Raw genomic sequence first — 25,148 nt, 5'->3', positions numbered from 1 at the left:
AAAACATGACATTGTGAGAGAAAGTTACAGATATTCCGTTATAGATTCAGGTTGAGCTGTAGTTATAACCTTTCTGCCTTTCGCTAATTTGAAAGAGTTCATTGTGTTGGAAAACTGGATAACCATTTTGATAAAAAAATGTAAAACAAATGTCATTGCTAACTTCCCTATTCATTGGTTTTGAAGTAATATATACATTGTTTATATAAAATGTTAAAAGAAATACACACTTACTGGACAGTCTTCCATATTACCATCTCTGAAAATAAGATACTTAAATATTAGAAAATTGTCAAACTAAAATTGTAAAAAGGGCCAAAATAACCATTTGTTGTCTATAATTTGAAAAGCCATATTCATTAAAATAATTATACTTTGAAGCATCTGTTGAGAAAACAGTAGGAGTAGATTAAAATAAATATTTTTGTTGAAACTGAAATTAGTTACTAGTTCAAATAAAATTGTACTAGTCTGGAGCATGGCATAGTTAATGGTGCAGACTTTTTAATTACGTCAAGTTTAAATTATTGAACTATAAGAAATTGATGGAATTAGAAATAATAAAGTTTTCCTTACCCTTCATACTCTAGCTGTAACGATACAAAATTTGTATTGAAATATTTTTTAATCTCCCGTCTGATCTGTCTCCTACTTCCTCTAGAATGAGCTTTCTTTTTCCTTTGTACTGGGAATGAGAAGGGGTCATGACTGTGAGCAGGTGGAGTTGTTGGAGGGGGTGGAGGCAGTGTCAATTTTGGTAATATTTTCTCTGAAAATCAATAAAAGTTTGAAAACATAAAGTGTAAAAATACATGATTAACACTGCCATTATGTCATAATTCTAATATGATTTGCATATCTATAAATACTGGAATTGGATTGGTCAATTAGAATTTTTCTCTAAGTTTACACTTCGATAAACCATATTTACCAAACTACTTTTGTAATCTATTCATGCGCGATACACAAGCTTGCAGTGATCCCGGGATTTTCAGCAAATTGAGATTTAAAAACAATTGCATAACAGTTGTGACTATTCTAGTGCATATATAAGTGACTATTCTAGTGCATATATAACAAAAATAAGAAATAAATTTAAAGCACTAAAGCTTCGAAAATGTCTAAAAATAAAATTTAATAAAATTCTGCGAAATTTCATGAAGAATTTGGCGAATTTACGTCATGGCAAATCACGACGTCATACGAATGGAAATTTTAAAGGGAAAGATTATTTCGTTATGTGTACGCTTCAAATTTGGATAACTTTTAATTGACATGAAGTTTTTGAGGTAGGTGCTATTTCATTTAAGATTCCGTTGTACTTATCGGACATTTATGGTTATTAGAAAGTCAAGATGGCGGCGTACTCCTTAGTTACGACTTGCCATTGTGCTTTTGATGGTAAATATATATAGTAGCAATTTACAACAAAAAACGTTTATTAAATATCACAAATGTTTGGCTGAAGAATTAATCATAAGGATTCAACACATTTTTTCGAGAGGTTATTGATGTGTAAACCTGGGCTCTTACTCACAAACTCAACATAAAAGTCCAGTTTGTGAGTTAATCGCCCCGGTCTACACATCAATAACCTCTAGAAAAAATGTGTTTAATCCTATAATAAACATTATTCAACAGTAGATTTGAAAATACAATAATAATTCAAATACTTTGAACTACTGTTTTCAATTTGGGAAATTAGTCATACATAAGTTATTTATTCAATTCATCTTTTACTGATCATTGGGATATTTCTAAATTTTCTCAAGTCATGGCTAAATAGATGGAATAGGGGTAGCCACTTTTTTCCAAAAACCATCATGCAAACTTTGTCTATCTGAGGATTTTTTTCCCATAATATCCAACCATAGCATTTGTTGGAGAGTATTTTCCCCATATAAAAACTAGATATTTTTTATTGTTTACCAATTCTAATAAAGAAATACAAATTTTCCAGATAGAATCTATAGTATGTTATTTGATAATATCATACAATGCAAAAAATCTAAAAATAAACCAGATGCTTCGCAGGGCGTAGCTTTATACGACCGCAGAGGTTGAACCCTGAACGGTTGGGGCAAGTATGGACACAACATTCAAGCTGGATTCAGCTCTAAATTTGGATTGTGATTAAATAGTTGACACAGCATAGGTTTCTGACACAGAATGAATGTGTTCTAATGAACTTAAATTTTTTGTTTTCTCTTAGAGCAATTCACTATGCTGTTCAATATTAATCCTCTCAAAATAATGTTTGAAGGAATTTTCTTTTTATTTATGAAATTTCAAATGAGAAAAATTGAACCCAATTTTTTAATCACATCCCCCTTTCCCTTATTCCAAAACTAATCTCAATTAAAATATTCTAATGGAGTTTGCAACAATAACTACTCATTTAAATACATCATAAAATAAACTGTAAATAAAATGTAAAAAAACTGCTTGTTATCACTGAATGGTAAAGATTATTTAAATTTATCAGTTGGTAGTAAAAAGTGAATATACATTGTATATTGTATATAACAAAGATTTAAGTTGATTCTGGACAAAGAAAGATAACTCCAATTAAAAAAAATTCTTGCAATAAGATATTTCTTGCTTACTATTTTGGACAAAGAAAGATAACTGTAATTAAAAAAAAATTTGCTATTTCACAATATTGTGAAATTAGATATTTCTTGCCATTGCACAATACTGTGCAATTGAAAAGACTTGCTATTCCACAATACTTAATATAATAATTTTAGATCCTGATTTGGACCAACTTGAAAACTGGGCCCATAATCAAAAATCTAAGTACATGTTTAGATTCAGCATATCAAAGAGGCCCAAGCATTTAATTTTTGTTAAAATCAAACTTAGTTTAATTTTGGACTCTTTGGACCTTAATGTAGGCCAATTTGAAAACGGGACCAAAAATGAAGAATCTACATACACAGTTAGATTTGGCATATCAAAGAACCCCATTTATTCAATTTTTGATGAAATCAAAAAAGTTTAATTTTGGACCCCGATTTGGGCCAAATTGAAAACTGGGCCAATAATAAAAAATCTAAGTTCATTTTTAGATTCAGCATATCAAAGAACCCCAAGGATTCAATTTTTGTTAAAATCAAACTAAGTTTAATTTTGGACCTTTTGGACCTTAATGTAGACCAATTTGAAAACGGGACCAAAAGTTAAGAATCTACATACACAGTTAGATTCGGCATATCAAAGAACCCCAATTATTCAATTTTGATGAAATCAAACAAAGTTTAATTTTGGACCCTTTGGGCCCCTTTTTCCTAAACTGTTGGGACAAAAACTCCCAAAATCATTACCAACTTTCCTTTTATGGTCATTAACCTTGTGTTTAAATTTCATAGATTTCTATTTACTTATACTAACGTTATGGTGCGAAAACCATGAAAAATGCTTATTTGGGTCCCTTTTTGGCCCCTAATTCCTAAACTGTTGGGACCTAGACTCCCAAAATCAATACCAATCTTCCTTTTGTGGTCATAAACATTATGTTTAAATTTCATTGATTTCTATTTACTTAAACTAAAGTTATTGTGCGAAAACCCAGAATAATGCTTATTTGGGCCCTTTTTTGGCCCCTAATTCCTAAACTGTTAAAACCAAAACGCCCAAAATCAATCCCAACCTTTCTTTTGTGGTCATCAACCTTGTGTCAAAATTTCATAGATTTCTATTAACTTAAACTAAAGTTATAGTGCGAAAACCAAGAAAATGCTTATTTGGGCCCTTTTTGGCCCCTTATTCCTAAAATGTTGGGACCAAAACTCCCAAAATCAATACCAACCTTCCTTTTATGGTCATAAACCTTGTGTTAAAATTTCATAGATTTCTATTCACTTTTACTAAAGTTAGAGTGCGAAAACTAAAAGTATTCGGACGACGACGACGACGACGACGACGCCAACGTGATAGCAATATACGACGAAAATTTTTTCAAAATTTGCGGTCGTATAAAAAGTTAGAAAGAGATATTACTTTAGATAACTTTTGATTTAATTTTGTCACTGAGTTACTGTCTCATTGACATATAGCCCTTATTTCCTTTTATTCATACTGATATTAACTGTCCTAAGATTGTTTACTTTAAAAGAAGATGGCTAAATTCTTGTGTGAGTAATTTATATAGACATCAGAAAGCATCAGAAAAGACTGGTATTGCATACACATTTAAACAAACTTTTTCAATTTAAGCAAATCCATTAATAATCCTTATGTTTTGTCATTCTTGCACTGCCAGTCCATCACCACACTAAATCTTCAAATATTTTTCAACTATTTCTGGCATACAAATAATACCTCCAGTTTTTCTTTCATGTTCTTCATAGTATTCTTTTTCTCTTTTTTGTTCCTCTGAAAAAATAAGAAACCAACGTTATCAGTTAAATGTCAATACCTGTACATGACATTTTATCATAGACTTTAATTATTGACAAAAAATGCAAAAATAACTCCAAGTTATTGATGTACTACTTCATAGATACTGACATACATACATAGATGTTTGCGTGCTCTCATTCATCAATAACAAACAGTAATGTGGTTACCTGAGAACAGTGTAAGTAACTCCACTCAGATTTGAACTGTGTTTGGTGGTAATAAACATTGTGTATAAGTTTCATAACATTTGGTTGAGGCTTAGAAAAGTAAGAGAGTGTAAACGACAAATCCCAAAATTTTCCATTAATAAAGGGACGTAACTCAAGAATGGAGAAAGAGATGCCACCCAAATTTGACCATGATCTGTGTTTTATACTAACAGGCATTGGGTGTATATAAGTTTCAGACATTTGGTTGTAGCAAACTAAAGTACAAGTGCAAAAATGTAAAATTAAACAAATTTTCCATTTATAAAGGGAGTCTTTAAGGGACATAACTGAAGAATGTTGAAAAAGGTACCACCCAAATCATCATCTGTGTTTGGTAAAAATAACCATCATGTTAAAGTTTCAGAACATTTGGCAACAGATACTAAAGTTGAAGAACAATAACCAACTTTGTGATATTCAAACGTACAGACAAGGGTAGCCTTCATGCCTGTGCCACTAGGAGGGGGATAAAAACAATCATATGCCACATTCCTTGTAGAACACGCTAAACTAAAATAATCAACAGTCAAATAAATTTTAGCTAATTTACTTATCAACCCTACCTTCAGCGACATTAGGAAGTAACCTGTAGACTATATCCTGTATTGTACTATCATGTCTGAAAAATTAATTAACATTGTCAAAATAATCAAACAAAGAGAAAGAAAATTTATGGATTTTTTAACACTTTGCAACACCTACCATCTTCTCTAACAGGAATAATAAGTGGCATTTAAATCACAAACATCAAAAATCAAATCAATTTAATGGTTCCAGGATCAAGGTAAATCATCTCAATTATCTCAGATGATTTATCTTGAACATGGAACCATTAAATTGATTTGTTTTTTGTGATTTAAATGCCACTTTTAAGCACTACTTTTGGGCTATTTTGTGGCAGCCAGCTTTTATTGGTGGAGGAAGCTAAATTCAGTAGTAACTATCTAGACCACTTGGCCATTAAACCCCCCACCATGTTATGAAGCCACTTTTCAAACTTCAACAAATTATAAACTTAGTAACCATTCTTACAGATTACTTTGATCAACTACGCCTTAGATAACAAGGTATACAGGACATCACTAGAACCATTAATTCTTCATAGTGAATACTTTTCATCTACTTATATCTATAAAGTACTCTAGAGATACGATGTCTATACCCAATAAATAAATGAGTCCCTATTTTACATGCATGGCCTTTGTTAGTCTTGTCTGGTTTTCAATTTTAGTTTCTTGTGTATAATTGGGAGTTTAGTATGACGTCCATTATCACTGTACTAGTATACATATTGTTTAGGGGCCAGCTTAAGGATGCCTCCGGGTGCGTGAGTCTCTCCCTGCATTGAAGACCTATTGGTGACCTTCTGGTGTTGTCTGTTCTAAGGTCATGTTGTTGTCTCTTTGACACATTCCCCATTTCCATTCTCAATTTTAATAGAATAAACCACTAGGGAAATTAATTAATCTTTCCTATCTGGAAAGAGCAGCAAATTCTACCAATCTGAAAGAATAACTTTGATAGGATAGATTTCCATACCACATGTATGACAATTCAGATTACCTTCTTTTACCAATTTTTAAAATATTTCAATTTAGGATGGAATTCAGTTTCATGTAAATGATAATACAGGCAACTAAGATTTACCTACCTGATATTTACAATAGGGTCTGTAGGATGGATTTCTGTATCACAAGTTGGACAACTAAGGCACTTTTCTATATGTCTTACAATGCATGTCTTACAAACTAAAAAGATATAGTTGGCTATAATACATTTATCATGTACTTTTAAGAATCTCCAATCATAATCATTATTCTCTTTTTTTAGGGATGAGACTATATTGCTAGAAACAAATGTACAGGAAACTGCATAAATGTGAAAGTTGTCCATAGTTTACTAAAAATGTAATGGGTTTTGCTTGTTTTTTGAAAGTGGTAAATGACAATTAGTTGCTTGCATCTCAGTTATTTGGTCTCTGGTTGATAGTTGTCTCATTAGCAATCATTAAACATTTTTTTTTTATTTTTCATATTGCTCAATAGTTTAAACCATTTTAGAACCAATAAAAGAGAAACAAAATTTATCAAACTGTTGATCTTTCAAAAAGTGGTGAACTAAAGAAAATGTTCACTGATGATTAGATGTATGTTAAAGAAAGTTTTAAAAATCATAAATTAAAAATTGTTTTAGCGAGTAAATCATTTAAATAGATAAGAAATAAATATATATTTTTTAGCTTACATGTATGCATGCATTCTGTAATGGTTGAAGCTTCATACAGGTATCCACCACACAAGGCACATGTGATGTAAGTATTTATAGCACACAATCTCACACTCACTGGTTCCTTACTTAAACTTGGACATACTGGAATTTGAGCTAGCTAAAAATTAAAATTTATAAAAAAATTATATATGCATCCATTATTCTAATTTCTTAATGTTTCATTCTAAAGATTGCAAAATATGAAAATGAGATGTATTAATACTAATATACAACTTATTGGTCTACCATAAATGTTTCATCTCATACTGACTTAATTATAAGGAAATACATTGTTGCAGCCTAACTTCCGTCAAAACAGCGTGTCTTGAGGGCATACGATACAGTTACAGGGGAGATAATGACGTTGCTAACGTAAAATGTTATTTTCGCGACGTCAAACTGTGACTTGTCAGGAAAGGATGCATTTTTTGACTGATTTTTATCATTCAAACTGATTTAATTTGAAAATGTGTGCATGGACCCCTATTTTTTAAAACAACATTTTGTTTCATTTTGCAGGGAGATTATGTGCACCTAATTTTATAAAGCTGTAAGAAGTACATTTTTTTTAATGTTGATAAATATACAGCAAACAATTACGTTTTTTTCTCAATTCATGACCATTTGGTAAATATGCATTATTTCTGAATAAAAAATGCATAAGTTTTTAGGAGACGTATAAAATACAGAAATTACAAATTATATAACAAAAAACAATTTGTGTTTATCATTTAAAACAAAAAAGTTATGGCTTTCTTTCAAAAGTGAAAATACGGCCACAAATCTGAATTTTGAGCAAATATACAAAATGTCAACCTCATTTAACTCAAAAAGTAGCACATGAAGGTATATTTTTTATTACACATTGAGTTAATCAGGCAAAAATTAGCCTATATGGAAATTTTCATCAAACTGTAAATACAGAATCAAAACAACATTGGTGAGATGTGATAAAAAATTTAAGCCATTCTTTTACTCCAATGATCATTATACATTTCTCTAAAAATTGAAAAGAAAGCATAAAGCAATGCAATTCACTGCCTGAAATTCAATAACGGCATTGACATTTCTCTACTTTATTGAATTAATATTATTATTACATGTATAATAATATATACTTATAGCAAGAAATGGAAAGGATGGCACATTTTTTTCTCTTTCTTTGGTGTGTAAAATTTTTATCATATTCAACATACAGTCAATTAAAGTTAGAGAATGGAAACTAATTTCAGGACAAACAAATCTACAGACAGGTATACATACAAGGTTTAAATTTGCCCTCTCTACTTTGACAAAGGCATAAAAATAGTTCTTGAACAATATTACAGTATATTCCTGAACCAAATTTTATACGGCAAATCTGACATCATCAAAAATTATGATTTAACCACCTGTTCTTTCAAAGATAGTTTGGGTTCTGGTTTTTCCTCTGATTGGCTGTTGTTAAGGACTGTACTACAAGATGGTTGTTCTGTGTCTTCTTCCTTATTGAGATTGCTCTGAAAAATTCACAATAACAACTATATTAATACTCAATCTACATGTATATGTTAAGATTCATACTGTTTATCTTTTTTTATAAAAGACATCTCATTCAATGTTTATTAAATGACAAAACTAATGAATTATTAATTGGTAATACAAGTTTAACATGTTCATGCAAAATATTTTTTTATTTCAACAAAAATATTGACATGATTGACAAGAGATCTCATGTAAACTACTTCTACACGGCTTAACTTAAAATAAAATTGAGAATAAGAATGGGGAATGTGTCAAAGAGACAACAACTCTACCAAAGTACAGAAAACAGTTGAATTATTTTGTTATTATACTGCATTTGTCCCTATTCAATGTATTTAGAAGTTATGTTTTAACTACCAAGATAAGCAGTCAGTGTTCTCCCTAGGCTGTTTTAGAGTTGTGACACTGTAAGCTTATGACAAATGTCAATACTTTACCTCTGTAGTATTTAAATTTTCATCAACCTTTTCATCCTTTGAATTGTCTTTTTGTTCAATTGAATCTACACAAAGTTTAGTGGGTACTGAATCATTATCACAAATATTGTCTTCAAAATGTAAGTTGCATAGTCTTGTATGATCGGATATGAGAACATCTGGTTTTGCTTGTTTTATCTTCCCTAACCATTCTTCTCTTCTGTCGTCATCAGTCCCTGGGAGACAATGAAGTGATATCTTTTCTTCATTAACCGTCTCTTCTTCATTTTTTGCACACAAAACACAGCACAATTTTCCTTCACATTGTTCCTTTATCTCTGATGAGGTTTCACAAGTTTCCATTTAACTGAAATATATATTAACTTAATGCATCAATTATATTTTATTTATAAACCATACAAATATAAATTATGAACAACAATCTTAATCATTCATATTATGATTTAAATAGATGTAGGAAGATGTGGTGTGAGTGCCGATGAGACAACTCTCCATCCAAATAACAATTTAAAAAGTAAACCATTATAGGTTAAAGTACGGCCTTCAACACGAAGCCTTGCATTAATTGGCTCACACCGAACAACAAGCTATAAAGGGCCCCAAAATTACTAGTGTAAAACCATTCAAACGGGAAAACCAACAGTCTAATCTATATAAACAAAACGAGAAACATGTATATATTACATAAAAAAACGACAACTACAGTACATCAGATTCCTGACTTAGGACAGGTGCAAACATTTGCAGCGGGATTAAACGTTTTAATAGATACAAACCTTCTCCCTTTTTCTGAAACAATAGCATAACATCACAACATAGAAAAACACACGATAAAATATCAATTGGCAGACTTAACTCAATCAAAAAACATATGATTACACAATGAACGAATAAATTTGATCTGCGATATCTGAATACACAGTTAATTAAATATTAGAGACAAACATTCATGACCAAAGCATATATTTTTTAATTGTAGATATAATTGCATAATTGATGGTTTATGTACCTAGAATTTGTTCATGTCTAGTTCTAGACATATATATATCCCTCCCCCAATAGTCTTCTCTATCTTGTGTAATTTTTGTTTTGTAGAATTGTTGGAATATACATATAGATCAAACAATATTTTACTCAGGTATGATGGTTAGTTTACAATGGTTTATTGCATTGCATTTCCTATCATGATTTTCTTGATAGAGTGTGGCTGCTACAAGGAAGCAACATGTATTAAACCATGAGTTCCAAATGGTGAAGTTGAAATCATACCTTCATAAATTTTATGAAAGCCATCACGACTGACGAGTTGGTTGTCCGTTATGAAATAACCAATTCACAAATGATATCAGATTTGTTCCTTAAGTCGTAACTACAATCACCTTCCCTTTCATGAATATGACGGTATTGACCTATCGGATTTTTCATAACATAAGCAACACAATGGGTGCAACATGTAGAGCAGGATCTGCTAACCCTTCTGGAGTACCTTAGATCACCCCTAGTTTTTGGTGGGGTTCGTGTTGCTTATTCTTTAGCTTTCTATGTTGTGTCTTATGTTTCATTGTTTGTCTGTTTGTCTTCTTGCATTTTTAGCCAGGCGTTGTTAGTTTATTTTCAATTTATGAGTTTGACTGGTATATTTTGTCCCTCTTTTATTATCGTTACAGGTGAATAAATTCACTTCAAGGTACATGTAAGTACTCAATATAAAAAGGAAGATGTGGTATGATTGCAAATGAGACAACTCTCCACAAGAGACCAAAATGACACAGAAATTAACTATAGGTCACTAAACGGCTTTCAACAATGAGCAAAGCCCATTCAAGTTTGCATTTGCAAGTATCAGCATGACTTACTTTCAAAACCAAGTGCAATATTATTTTAAGATCAGATACTTGTGTTCTTAAGTTCGATATAGGGGGGTTTGTTCACAATCTGTTATCGAACCTGAGTCTGTTCACCCAAAATGCATGTTCTTTCTCAATTTTATCTCTTTCACATTCTCACCGGACATGTTCACACCCTGTAAATCATGAATTGTGTCATGATGATCAGACTTTATATAATTAAGTCATTCAACTCTAAGACTTGAATAATTACAAAAGAAAGAGAAAAGTTTCCTAAAACTACAGCTATCAAACTTGTCACAAGCTGTTAACAGACCTGATACATGCAATACATTTGAGATGCACCCCACTGAGGCAATTACACTTTACTACAGATATTACCAAAAACCAACAAAGAAACAAAAAAATTTGAACAAGAATGGCTTATCAAATTTTTCGAGTCGCGAATATTTTATTTTTAGCCTTATTTCATTCACTAACACCATGTTCACAGTTTTGTTCATGTTTTGATAATTTTTTCCTCTTACAATATTCAAATTTTCGGCATAACTTAACCCTTTCCTCCATAATGACGCCTTTTGACGCCACCCCCCTTACTCCATAATGACGCCTGTGTAGTACTTCAGTTGAAACACTTTGACTGCAAAGTGTCTGCAGTTGACTTAATAAAATTTGTATCCAATATGAAAAGGAAAACCATAGGAATATCTGACTTACATTTATTTGATAAAATTGTTGTTTTTCGCAATGCATTAATACTTTAAAGCATATGTTCAGCATTTTATGAAAAAAATCCTATGCGAATCAAGTATGCAATAAAAAATGTCAATGGAGGAAAGGGTTAAGTGATATTCTCAAAATTCAGCTCTTTAACCCCAAATCGTAATTTTTTAACCCAAAACGGCAAAATTTAAAAAAAATTTATGAGGCTGTACAAATACCTCGCACTGAGCGATGTCTATTCCAAGTGTTTTGTACATAAAACAACATTTTAAGTCAAAAAGGTATACTAGTTTGGCTTCAATTCTTCCATATTCTTTCAAAAAAAATGTTCCCTCATTTCAAATTCTCATAAATTCCGTAAATTTCCTCTGATTTTGACACAATTTTCATCGAACGGAAGCGCCATGGCATGTTCACACTTTCATCCAGGTATTCATCAAAGAATATAACTCATGTTTGCGGAAAATACAAAAGAGGTATTCCGATCCCGGTAAAACGGGACTCATCGTCAGCTGTCTGAAGCGTGAATCCGGGTAACTGGGACTCATCAGCAAAAGGGTTAAGGTATAACTTTAATACACCTTATCGCTATTTGTCTGCCATTTAGGAAATAACTGTATTGTATTTTAAGCTACGACGCCATCAATTGGGGATTTGATGGTCACAAATTAAGTTTACTGGCGACGCGTTAGCAGAGACAGTAAACAGGCATTTGCGACCATCAAATCCCAAATTGATGCGGTCGGAGCTTAAAATACAATATTGTTATCTCCATTCTAATGAAACTGACAGAAAACCACATTAAAACATGCATTTAAAATCTGTCATATGCCGTCTGCGCTTGCGCGTACGTCCCATAACATCAATTGTCAATTGATGCCATGTAAGAAAGTGACGTTATCCAATCAAAATGAACGTTACAAACGTTGTTGCATTAGAATGCTGGATATCACAGGTTCCCGTAAAATGTTGACGTTATAAAACAAAATATCTGACGCCACAATGAAAAAGTGATTGTTGTATGCGTCAAAAGTTCAAGCGGCCGGGTCAGCTGGGATTAAGGTTGTGCGGTATTTCAATTTGTTTCTTATTTGTTATTGCATCAATAATATATATATTTATATATACTGTTAGCTGATTACATCAACATGATGATGTTCAGTAAAATTTTGAAAATCAGCACTCTACTAAGTAACTCTTTATACCTTTATACCTTTATACCTTTATCTTCGGGTCGTTAAATAAGCCAAAGGCTTCTACTGACCCCTCATCTTGGATTGTCGTATATGCATTTCTCTTCTCATAATTAATACAATATATATATAATATATATTAAACTTTTAGTAAAAAACACTTATTTGGGTGTGCGCAGCTGAACACTTAATTAACACGAACATATGAATTTATAAGGGTTCCAGTTTTCGCCATTTAGTGCGGACTTAAAATTATTTAGAGTCTTTGCCGTCACTGTTAAATCAGACAGGTTATTCCACTGATCCACTACTCTAATTGAAAAAGTATTTAGTCTATGTGTGGTCTTACACTGTTTTTTAAACAGTTTTAATGAGTGACCTCTAGTATTATTAGATGGTGCTAAAGTAAATAGCTTCATCCAGTCGATGTCATCTATACCATGCAACGATTTGTAGACTTGTATCATGTCATTCCTATCCCTACGATATTCCAAAGTTGGCAAACCCAATGAACGTAGCCTGTCTTCATAATTAAGATGACAAATATTTTTCACCAGTTTTGTGGCCCTCCTTTGTACAGATTCCAGTTTACGGATGTCTTTTTTAAGATACGGTGACCAGACGCATGTCGCATATTCAAGCAGCGGACGCACTATTGATTTATAAATAGTAAGAAACATATCTTGATCCATGTAATCAAAAGAATGATGAATAAGAGACAACACTCTCTGCGCTTTGTTATAAATATCACTTATATGTTTTTCAAATTTCAAATTAGACTCGAAAGTTACTCCAAGATCCTTTTCTTCATTCACTGTAGATAATGCAATAAAATTTCCAGATTCATCCAACATGGTATAACGATATTTCAGGTCATTGTCAGGATTAATATGCAATACTTTACATTTAGCAGCATTAAATTTTAATTTCCACATATCTGACCATTCACATAATCTGTCCAAATTTTCCTGTAACTTACTTTGCTCATAATCTGACGAGACTTTAGAATAAACTTTACAATCATCAGCAAAAATTTTCACTATGCCCTCTACTACATCAGGAAGATCATTTATAAATGTTAAGAAAAGAACTGGTCCTAAAACACTTCCCTGAGGTACACCGCTCACAACGTCTGACCATGTTGATGTTGTGTTATTTATACGAACACATTGCTTACGCCCAGATAGAAAACTTTTTATCCAATTTAAAATGCATCCCTTTATTCCAAGTTTTTCAAGTTTCAAAAATAAACGCTGATGCGGTACCGTATCAAACGCTTTGGAAAAGTCAAGGAAAATCGAGTCCAGTGGAAAACCACTATCAATTAATTCTGACCACTCATCCAGAACCTCTAGGAGTTGAGTAACACATGATCTACCAGGACGGAAGCCATATTGACTACTAGTAAAAAGATTGTTTGTAAGAATAAACTTCATAATATTGTCTCTAATAATGGATTCACATATCTTACATACCACTGATGTTAAGCTTACAGGTCTATAATTACCAGGTTTTAGTTTTTTTCCTTTCTTAAATATCGGTGATACTATGGCATTTTTCCAATCGTCTGGAACTTTCCCCTCTTTGATAGACTTATTAAAAATTAAAAACAATGGATAACAAATTGCATGTCTAACTTCATATAAAACTTTCGGATGGAGACCATCAGGTCCTGCAGATTTATCTGTCTTTAATTTATTAAGTTTCTTTATCACATCTTCCTGACAAATATTAATATCATTTAAATAATTGTTCGACACTGAATTAGTATCATAATCTTTCAAGTCCTCCGTTTGAGTAAAAACACTAGTAAAAAACTGATTTAAAACTTCAACTTTGTCAGCAGTACTGGATGCTAAAGTACCATCCGGTTTCTCAAGCGTACCTATTCCTGATCTAGTCTTGAGTTTACTGTTAACATAATTCCAAAACGACTTTACATTAGTCTTTGATTCTAAGGCCACTTTTTGTTCAAAACTAAGTTTGGCATTTTTAACAGTATTTGTACATTCATTGCGATCCTTCACATATTTGATATATGACAAATTATTTCTTGAATATTTATATTTTTTCCATGATTTACGTTTCTTGACAATTGCAGACTTAGTAGCTCTATCCATCCACAAAGGTGGGCTTATAAATTTACGGTCATTTTTCTTCTTCGGAATAAATCTATCAATGTTATCGGACATAACAGTAGAGAAACATTTCCACATTTCATTAATGCTTTTATTATTTAGCAGAACATCCCAGTCAATGTCGTTTAGAGTCTCATTAAAAATCTCATAGTTACCTCTAAAATATGAAAAACGATCGCCAGAAGTATTCTCATTATTCAAATAGCAACAAAAATCGAAAGTTATCATGCAATGGTCACTCTTCCCAACTGGCGAATCCATTTGTATAGAGTCTTTGGATATCATATTTTCTTCATTTGTGAAAACCAAATCAAGTAAATTGGCATTTTGACCAGTACGAAAACGTGTCGGTGTACATATATGTTGAAATAGGAAATTGTTTTGCATACACTCATAAAATTTAAAAGGATCTGTGTTAATACCACTTGATACTTCATTATCAACCCATTTGATTTCAGGGTAGTTAAAGTCTCCCATAATTAAATAATGGCTGTACTTTAAGTTACGAGCATGACATATTAAATCATTTAATTTCTTATTATTACAGGATACAGACGACGGACTCCTATAAATACAGCCCAATAACAGTTTATCAGTTCCTTCTAATTTAACTTCACACCACACCGATTCATTAAAAGCAGATTCCGATAAAATGTCAACTTTAAAAGCAGTCAAAGACTTGTGAATATAAATAACTACACCTCTATCCCCCACTTTGTCCGGTAAATACTTTTCATAATCAGCTAGATTTAGCATGGATGATATAGATTTATCCACAGAGTTCTTAGGATATATTTCGCATAAACCTATTATATGTGGCTTTTCAATTGATAAATGTGCCTCAAACTCTGAACGCTTATTTGACAGGGTGTCAACATTTGAAAACAAAACTCTCAACGACTTCAAATTATCCTTCGGAGTAAATTTCTTATCCTCCTTAACTGGTTGGGTATTGGAAATACCTTGCGACATATTTAACTCATTTATACTGTCATTAACTGTAACTTTAACATAACTATTAACTGGAACAAAATTATCAACATTAACTGTTAACATATTTACATTTGAAGTATCTGAATAATCATTGTTATCATTATGTATCGGGGGCCCATGGAGGAATCCCCGATTTTGGCAATTCAACTATCTTCTCTCTACGAATGGCCCAACTCCTATGTGGAAAATCCTTTTTCATTTGACCCAGTTCAATACGTAGAGCATTATTAATTTCTCTCTGTTTTTTTGTGAGGTCTCTGCCTATGCCAATTTTCTTGTGAGCACCTATCTTGGTGTCTTTCAACTTATAAGCATTACGGAATAGATTGTTCCTAGAGGTATTATCCTTAACAACTAGCCTAGTAAGCCTGAATTTCCCTGAGCCTTTCTTAGGCTTTGCACCTAAACGTGTAATCTCGTCAATAGCAATATTGTCAATCCCTAAAGAATCACTACATAGCCCCTGAATAAATTCAGTATCTTTCATTTTAGAGTCCCCCTCCTCAGTTTCTGGAATACCAAATATAATAACATTTGCTTCTCTTTTCTCTTCCTCTGACTTGTCATCAATAATCTGACTTATTTGTTGTGACACCATCTTGGGTAAGTTTTCATTAAGCTGGGATAAATTTTTATCCACTGAATTTATCCTTTCATTACAATTTTTCAGACTATTTGCTAGACCAACAACTTCTGTTTCTATCTTATCTTGTCTTGTGTGCATTAAAGTCAACATCTTACAAATTTTCTGGGAAGCCCCTTTGCAACCCTTGCAAACCCACTGGATACTATCATCTGATTTTTGTAAGAAGTCATAATCTGCGACAGGAACCCTTTCACACTTGATGTGGAACCATTTATCGCAAATAGAACATGATAAGGCTCTGTCATTAGATACCACATCCTTATTACAATTGTTACAAATATCTTTAGTCTGATGATTAGTTCATGCATATCTCCTTATCATTATAATTTTGTGGTATTGATATTCATAAATCTGGTCATTCTTGTTTTATGTTTTACCCCATAACAAACCTTTCGACTGTTGTTTAACCTTAAAACACGGAAAAGTTACATTTTGTAACTGACTTTTTAAATGCAGACGCCATTGTAAACTTCCGCCTATCACAGGGTTTGTAAGAGCTTTTCTCATTGGCCATTTCCTGAGATCTGTCTGAAAACAACCAATGAAAAATGATTTTACATAAGGATTATTTCTTAGTGAATGGCGAATATTGTTTGTAAAGATGGTGAGCACGTGGCTTTTAACTTTTTGAGTACATGCATAAATCTAATTATCTTATTTTATACATACCATGTTTAACTACAAAACTTAGCAAAGGCAATCTTCGATTCCAAAATGTCAATGCTTAGACTCTACTATTTTCCATAGATTTATTGAAATTAATCAGCACATGCCGACTGGACATGTGGTCGGATTTATTTTGATCGCAGTTAATAGTACAACATCCGCTGGTATACATGTACGATATGGTTATTTTTCACTGACGCCTTATAGAAGTATACTGTTGGAGTGTATTTGTACATTGGCATATAGCGAAAATATGTATATTTAATTTGGGGGTTGGAAAAGGGGGGGGGGGGTCAGCTGTCCCTTATATTTGTTAACACCAATTTGATTTGCTTGTGGTCGTTTTCCTTCCCATTTATTTGATTGGTTCATGTCTGATTGAAAACAATAATATTGATATCAAAGGTGGAAGACCTATTTTTTATCAAGCCTGCATTTATATGTATTTATTGTTTCTATGTATCTCACCAAACATGAATCAGGGTCTGTTTGCCCAAAAACATATTATTCACCTTCGCCCTCTTTTACTTTTGCACCCCAATGTGGTCGTGCCCTAAGTCTTTGCACCCTTTTTATTGGTTTGTGATTAATAATTGTTTAATCTAGCTTTGGTAAACTTTTTTTTTTTTTTTTCATGGCTTCAAATAAAGATTGATTCTCACGTTTTTTTAGTGTTGAATAAATCTAAATCAAGTTTTGGTTACTGCTAGCTTTTTTTTATGTTTCAAAATAAAGTAAGACTAATTTTTTGAATGCTAAATAAATCTAAGTGTTTTGGTAAGTGTATGATTTGCTGTAAAATTAATAAAAAAAAAACAGTTCTAAATAGTGACATTATCATGATTATGTCAACATCTGGTTTTTGGTGGGGTTTTTTCTTACATCAATGCAAGTTCAAACAACAATACATAATGACCATTAAACATAATTAATTTTAATTATTTCAACTATGTGATAACTTTATCACATAGTTAAAATAATACATAAAACAACAGCTGTGTTTAAATACCATTACCAATTAGCAATAATTAAACATAATTAACATTTAATAGGTAATCATCAAATTAATAAAAACAACATTTCATATAGAAATTCACCAATTTTATTCCTGAAATTTTTTTTATGAAGTAAATTTACATATAATTTTTTTGAAGTTTTCAACTGGAATATATTAAAAATTGGGTGTGGACGTGTAAGGGGCAGATGGACCTTGGATGTGAACGTGCTGATTCCACCAAACATAGCAAATCTTAATTCTGTCATCAGTGGAATCAATATTTAGGTTCAGTCAGTGGTTAAAGTTTTTGTAAGACATCCTCATTTTTAAATGTCCTGTATGTATTTTTACGAGAAATGAAGTTGAAGTTGAAAAACATTGTCTTACTTTCATGTCATTTTTAAATCTGGACAGAAGCTTGTGTACAACAAAAATACAGTATAAGTAGGAGCAAAATTTATTTAATGAAAACTATCCATTTCTTTATAAAAAAACATGTGCATCAATTTAGTTTAATCTGTAGTTTCATATGACTTCATGAAGTAGATACAATGTACAGTCTAAGAGTGTTTGTTGCACATCAATGTCTTTGTCAAATGGTCTTTGAATCTGGCAGAAGCTTTGAAATGATTAAGAGATAGTATCCAAAGCAAACTTTTGAGAATATATTTTTCAGGTAGATGGACTTAGTTTTTTACAGTAAATATTCATAGGCGGTCTGAGATTAAATGTATTTGGCATGTTAATTAGTAAACTTTCCTGAAAGTTTATTAAACTTGAACAACAGAAATCAAAGAACATCTTACAAAATTTTTAGATATATATATATAAGATGGACATATGATAATCGATTACACTCTTGATTATTACATGTATTAATGCAGTCATAATAAATTATTGTTAAACATTTTATCATTTCAGGCCGAAGTATTGTTTATTTTGTATGAACATGCTTCAGGGTATGCTCTGTTCAAAGTGAAAGAATTTGAAGAGGTATCAGTATTACAGAGTCAGGTAGAGAAATGTGTAACAGATCTCAGCAAGTTCCAGTCTGTTGTCAAACTAGTGGCTTTCTCCCCATTCAAAAGTGGTACCAATGCATTGGACAACATTAATAGTGTTTCAGAAGGTAAATACTATAAATTTATAAAAAAAATATATGATGTATTTTTCAGTTCATTTCAGTTTAAATAAAATTGAGAATGGAAATACATATTTCAGCATTAATTTATACATGTAAGCATACATGTGAACCTCCCGACGGGAGTACAAAACTCCCGTTTTCAGGGGTCTCCTCCCGTCCTCCCGTTCAGGAGAAAAAACTCCCGTGTATGAAATATTTCATGAATCAAAATTTTCTGACGCCATATTTGATCATTTCTTACTACTGTACGGGTGTAATTGACACCTGTGTTAAATTTTACCTGTACATCAAAGAAGATGTATAATTAATTGGCTTCACTTGACAGCTGGGGTGTCAAACATACTGGTAATCAACAATGTTTACCTCTGGCTAACTGCCGTTGTGTTATAAAAACGATGTGTATTGGGAATATTGAAATACATTTTTGTTACTTCCCTTTGTTTTATCCTGTTTTCAGTTATTTTGCTTTTAAAAATGTAAATTGTAAAAAGACTATAAATGATTAATATTTTAATCAAATAATCATAAATGGATGTTGATTAAATGAATTTAAATGTTTTGGGACAAATAAAAAAATATAAATTTAAAAATTATTTTAGCAATCTAGACCTCGTATCAAGGATTAAATTGAAGTTTATATTATAAATCTGTTTATCATTTATGTGATTGGAATATACAATATGTACATTTAGACTAATAAATTTCTAGTTAGTTTAATTGGGATTATAAAACCTTTGGTTTGAGAATTGTAGATGTTAGAATATACAAGATTTTATTGTGTAAGCTTGAAATAGCAAAACATTTTATTAAGTTTTCTACAAATAAGACTTTCATAATGCTTAAAAGCCATGCAGTACTACTGTTAGTGTTTGTTATTTTTTAATTAATATATGATGTTGCAAACAAACATGTAGAGCTTATTTCTTTCTTATTTGTCTATACATTTACCAATGATAAGGAGATGGAGACATGAATAAAAATCTACAGATAAGATAGATAAATATAATGATTTATTTGCAAGCAGTGAACAATCATTTATCAAAAACAAAACAAAACTAAACAGGAAACAGATTCTTCTTAATATTTTATTTTATTCAAATAGAAAGGCAATAAGGGTACTTTAAACATATTACAATTTGTAGAAAAAACACAATTTCTACTTCATATGGTTACATTTACGACAAAATTTATGTCGATAAAAAACCTCCTGATCTGAGTCCTAATCTCCTGACCAAAATTTCCAAATCTCCTGATCTGAGTTTCACAGTCCATCACATGTATGTGTAAGTTTGACAAACTCTTGTTAAATAGTTTAGCCGGCTTTGTTCTTGTAAATTATACAAAACAAAGCAATGTTTCAACCTTTTCTATTTTTAATGATTTTAAAGCAGTACCAGCTTTAATAATTTATACAAAAGTTTTATATCATCTTTTAAAGAATTTGGTCTTAATTGCTTTGGCGATCTACATTTCCATTTCTGAAGTTGATTGACATGGCAATTATCGAATATTAATTTCTTAAGTAGGGTGCAGATGTAGAGTTCGCGAAAAGTGGCAGTTATGAGGATTTTACCCCCAAAATTTTGCATAGGACTGACACAACTTTAATAGTTTTCAATAGATTTAATAGTGAGGACCAGCAGGGAAAAAAGATTTTGCAAACTCTGCAGATGATGGATTTGAATTGGACTGTTTATTTGCACCACTGTAATTTTAATGTCTACATGGTGGTATATTTTACCTCTTTTTATCTTTCAAGGTTTAGTACATGAAGATTTACAGATCTTCCTAGAGAGTAATGTACCCAAGGCTTCCAAGAAACAGAAAATCATTTTAGGTGTTGGAGATGCTAAGATAGGTGCTGCCATTACTGAAGAACTGAAAATACAATGTTCTCAGACTGGAGCTGCCCCAGAAATCATCAGAGGTTAGAACTAGTACTAAAAATATAACTTAAAGTCACTTAACGTCACCGTTTTGGTTCCAGGGTGGTTGTTTTATTTTATTTTACACTCATCCTCTTTTAAAACTTATAGTTAGAAAATGTTCTTAGAAAAGTGGAATCATTCTCTTGTCATGGAATGGAATTTACAAGGACAAATATTATAAGAAAATTATATTAAGTTTTTCTCCAAAAAAAATTTGAAGTATTTAAACAAAGGTGAATAAAATTATTGTTTTGGGTTCAATTTGTTTTATGTTAATACAATCATTAAGTCAGAAATTGAATAAAATGAATATCTTTCAGTTTTATTTAATCACTGCTCATTGTCCTTAACACAACAATTGTTTACTATTCTGTGATCTTACATTTATTTTCAGGAATTAGAGCTCATTTCCACAATTTAGTTAAAGGCTTAACAGATCAATCAGCAGGAAAAGCACAACTAGGTCTAGGTCACAGTTACTCAAGAGCAAAGGTCAAGTTCAATGTCAACAGAGTTGATAACATGATCATTCAGAGCATCAGTTTGTTGGACCAGTTGGACAAAAATATCAACACCTTTGCTATGAGAATGAGGTTGGTGTTCAGTTGACATGTTTTTTGTATGCATATATTCAGTATTTTCTATACTTTACTTTCAAATGCAATTCTTTGAAATATAAAATTATTTTCCCCTGAAGAATTTATAGTTGCTACTTTCGTAAAGTTTTGATCTAAATTTGTTAAGATTCACATAAAAATGTCAATATATCTGTATGTCAATGTATGTGTAGGTTTTACAAATAATTAATTGTATTAATGTTGTATGCTAATGAATAAACTATCTTTTTATAGAGAATGGTATTCCTACCACTTCCCAGAATTGGTGAAAATAGTTAATGACAATTATTTGTATGCTAAAGCAGCAAAGTACATAGGAAATAGGAAGGAGTTCACAGAAGAGAAAGTTGAAGAATTAGAGGAGATAGTTATGGATAGTGGAAAAGCCAGAGCCATATATGATGCTTCTAGATCATCTATGGGTATGTATAGACGTATGCAATTGTATTTAGAATGGCTTATCACACTTGACATATGAATGACATTACATTGTAGTTGAAAATATGGAATCACAATTCTTTTAATGCAGAAAGCACAAGTATTGCTGAAAAGGTTCCTCAATTTTTATCATTTATGTTTTTAAACAGAAATGATGAGTTTTGAATGCATTTTGATTTAATTGGATATTCCTAAATTATAGGTATAAAAATCATGTAACGAAAGACTTCATCTGACAAGCCATAAGACATTTTTGATAAAATATAAAATCATTTTTCATTACAATGCATACAAACCTGGTCAGTGGGTGTCATACTACGATATGTACAATGGAGAAGCTATAAGCCAGTTGATATAAATTGTATATTCATGCTTTGGTATAATATTGAGAGTACCAAGGTTAAGATGTAATTCTTGTCTTTATTCCTTTAGGTATGGATATATCACCCATTGATCTGATCAACATTGAGAGTTTTGCCAGTAAAGTTATTTCCTTAGCAGAGTACAGAAAAAGCTTGGCAGAATATCTAAGGAACAAGATGAAACAAGTAGCACCAAACTTAGCAACACTTATTGGTGAACAGGTGAATAAATTAGATTAAAGGAGATAAAATATATAATATTGTAGAATAACTATTAAAAGTAAAAGAAAAACAAAATACATATAGAAAACTAGAATCAGTCATATATATGTCTCAATTTGTAATTAAGTTCATTTATATATGAAAAATGTTAAACCTTTGACTTGGTCTATGTAGATATCTGTCACATAAGTTATTACACCACATCCCTATAACAATCTGTTTTACTATTTTATATTTTGAAGGTTGGAGCTCGTTTAATAGCTCATGCTGGAAGTCTAACAAATCTGGCCAAGTACCCAGCATCTACTGTACAGATCTTGGGAGCAGAAAAGGCTCTCTTCAGGTATATAATTCATTAAGCTAACATATTTTTGTAAGATTCTCATATTTATTTTCAGATGACTAACTTTCAATGAAATTTCCTTTCATTTATTTTAATTCTGTTCTGTTATGATATAATGCTATTTGATTCTGCTATTAAACTAATTGGTAGTTAACAAATATTCAAACATGAACCACTACAAAATTATTCCATAAAAAAAACAAATATCTAATTACTGAAATGCATAATTTTAGAGTAAAATTATAAATCAATTTAGTATTATCCATGTTAACTGTGCAAGTCTTATCTTATGTTGAGTAACATTTATTTCATATTTTCAGGGCATTAAAGACAAAAGGGAATACCCCTAAATATGGGCTGATATTTCATTCTACATTTATTGGACGAGCAGGAGCTAAGAATAAAGGTCGTATTTCTCGTTACCTTGCCAACAAATGTTCTATTGCATCAAGGATTGACTGCTTTACCGGTATGTTGAATAATTTTTTTAATACTTAAAAATGTATACTTAGGTTCTCAACATTTGTTTCATTAATTTTTTGGATAATTCTTCTTACAAACCTGACTATAAATTAGTTATTTCTATTATTGCTTCAGTTATACTGATAAAATATTAAAAGGTACATATTTAAAGAAAAACGAATTAAGGGATATATCCATTCTTTATCACTAATTGCTTTTAACTCCTTATTACAATTAATTGTAACTTTCTCGCAATCATAACCGTATAATCTATTGTGTGTTGCTCATTTATTTTTTATCTGAACTATTTTGGGGGGTTTTCTTTCCAAAGTAATGACTTGGCAGAGTGTTCCCCCAGTTGATCTAGTTAACTTTAGACAAACAAACTATACAACTGTACTAAAACAAACGATTAACATACATTAAATCATGTTCACTAATGTTATTTTATTTGTTGTTATAGAATTTCCCACTAATGTGTTTGGTGAACATCTAAAGCAACAGGTTGAAGATCGTCTCAAGTTTTATGAGACTGGGGATGCTCCAGCTAAAAATGTGGATGTTATGAAAATAGCAGTGGAAGAGGTACTGTTAGCTTGAATTATAAAGTATACTTTTACTTGTGAAGGGGGTCTGTTACATGTCAAGAGTCTTATTTCACGAGAGAATTTTTACACATTTTATGTGAAGTTATTTTTAAGACATTTATTATTATTCATAGAAATTTAGATATGCAATGAATATTCAGAGGATCTTTACACAAGCTAGATGTATTCATTGACTCCTTAACAATTGTGACATTGTGTATAGAATTGGAATCATAAAGTTAAAGTTAAATTGATGTAAGGGAAAAAAAACTTAAACCCACAAATGAAAGGTCGATTTGAATCAGCTTATTTTAGAGGTTTGCTAAAACAAAGAAAAATGACTTTACTTGAAAGTGTAGTTATTACTATAAAACAATTAAATTGATCAATATCAACTACTTGTCTTATGTAATAATGTAATGATTTATAAAATTTCAGGCCTCAGAAGTTCAAACTAAATTAGCAAAGAAAGAAAAGAAAAAGAAGAAGAAAGAGAAGCGAAAGTCTGATGCAATGAATGACACCATGGAAACAACACAGGAAATGGATACCACACAGGAGGACGATGAACCTCCTAAAAAGAAAAAGAAGAAGAAGAAGTCACAGGATGAGGAAGCCCCTGAAGCAGAGACCTCAATGGATGTAGAATCTTCTGCTAAAAAGTTGAAAAAGAAGAAGAAAAAGAAACAAAAGGATTCATCAGATAGCGATTGAAGCAATGTTTTAATATTTTAAGAAAAGAAGAAAACTTTCTTGTATTCATTTGGACTAAATATTGTTGCTTCAATGTTTAGGGATGCAAACAAATGTCATGTCTTTTAAGAAACTGTTAGTTATTGTTAATAGATTGGCACTGAAGCACTCGAGACAAAATTATATGGCCAGCTTTATACCAATTTCCTCAGAACTTAAAAATTGAAAATCATTTAAAAAAATTGTAAAGTGAATAAAATACAAAATAAAAAATATAACTGATATTCAAATAAAAAAATGGTTTTTA

The 25,148-nt window shown here is 31.3% G+C and overlaps 2 protein-coding genes across 3 annotated transcripts in view; one reads left to right on the top strand and one right to left on the bottom strand.

Annotated features, from left to right (window-relative positions):
- Window positions 1–16,891, bottom strand: part of LOC134715181 (polycomb group RING finger protein 6-like) — a 21,369-nt gene extending 4,478 nt beyond the window's left edge. The window contains exons 1-9 of one of the 2 annotated variants that reach the window (XM_063577188.1): window positions 16,772–16,891; window positions 8,843–9,188; window positions 8,273–8,380; window positions 6,858–6,999; window positions 6,265–6,361; window positions 5,177–5,232; window positions 4,324–4,377; window positions 577–769; window positions 235–259 (exon numbers count right to left, since the gene is read on the bottom strand). In XM_063577188.1, the coding sequence (XP_063433258.1) occupies window positions 235–259; window positions 577–769; window positions 4,324–4,377; window positions 5,177–5,232; window positions 6,265–6,361; window positions 6,858–6,999; window positions 8,273–8,380; window positions 8,843–9,184 (1,017 nt within the window). In that variant the 5' untranslated portion in view covers window positions 9,185–9,188; window positions 16,772–16,891. Of the gene's footprint in view, window positions 1–234; window positions 260–576; window positions 770–4,323; window positions 4,378–5,176; window positions 5,233–6,264; window positions 6,362–6,857; window positions 7,000–8,272; window positions 8,381–8,842; window positions 9,189–16,759 lie in introns of both variants that reach the window. The other variant, XM_063577189.1, reaches the window with a different exon arrangement.
- LOC134715180 (nucleolar protein 56-like) lies at window positions 16,851–25,148 on the top strand. The gene is made up of 10 exons (XM_063577187.1): window positions 16,851–16,986; window positions 18,967–19,174; window positions 20,949–21,116; window positions 21,512–21,710; window positions 21,969–22,156; window positions 22,605–22,756; window positions 22,999–23,099; window positions 23,420–23,568; window positions 24,025–24,146; window positions 24,587–25,148. Exons 1-10 carry the CDS (start codon window positions 16,984–16,986, stop codon window positions 24,860–24,862), a joined length of 1,566 nt encoding a protein of 521 aa, XP_063433257.1. The 5' UTR covers window positions 16,851–16,983; the 3' UTR covers window positions 24,863–25,148.

The sequence above is a fragment of the Mytilus trossulus genome, chromosome 4 (genome assembly GCF_036588685.1).
Source record: "Mytilus trossulus isolate FHL-02 chromosome 4, PNRI_Mtr1.1.1.hap1, whole genome shotgun sequence".
NCBI lineage: Eukaryota > Metazoa > Mollusca > Bivalvia > Mytilida > Mytilidae > Mytilus > Mytilus trossulus.
The sequence above is the reverse complement of the archived record's forward strand: the minus strand, read 5'-3'. Positions and strand labels throughout refer to the sequence as shown.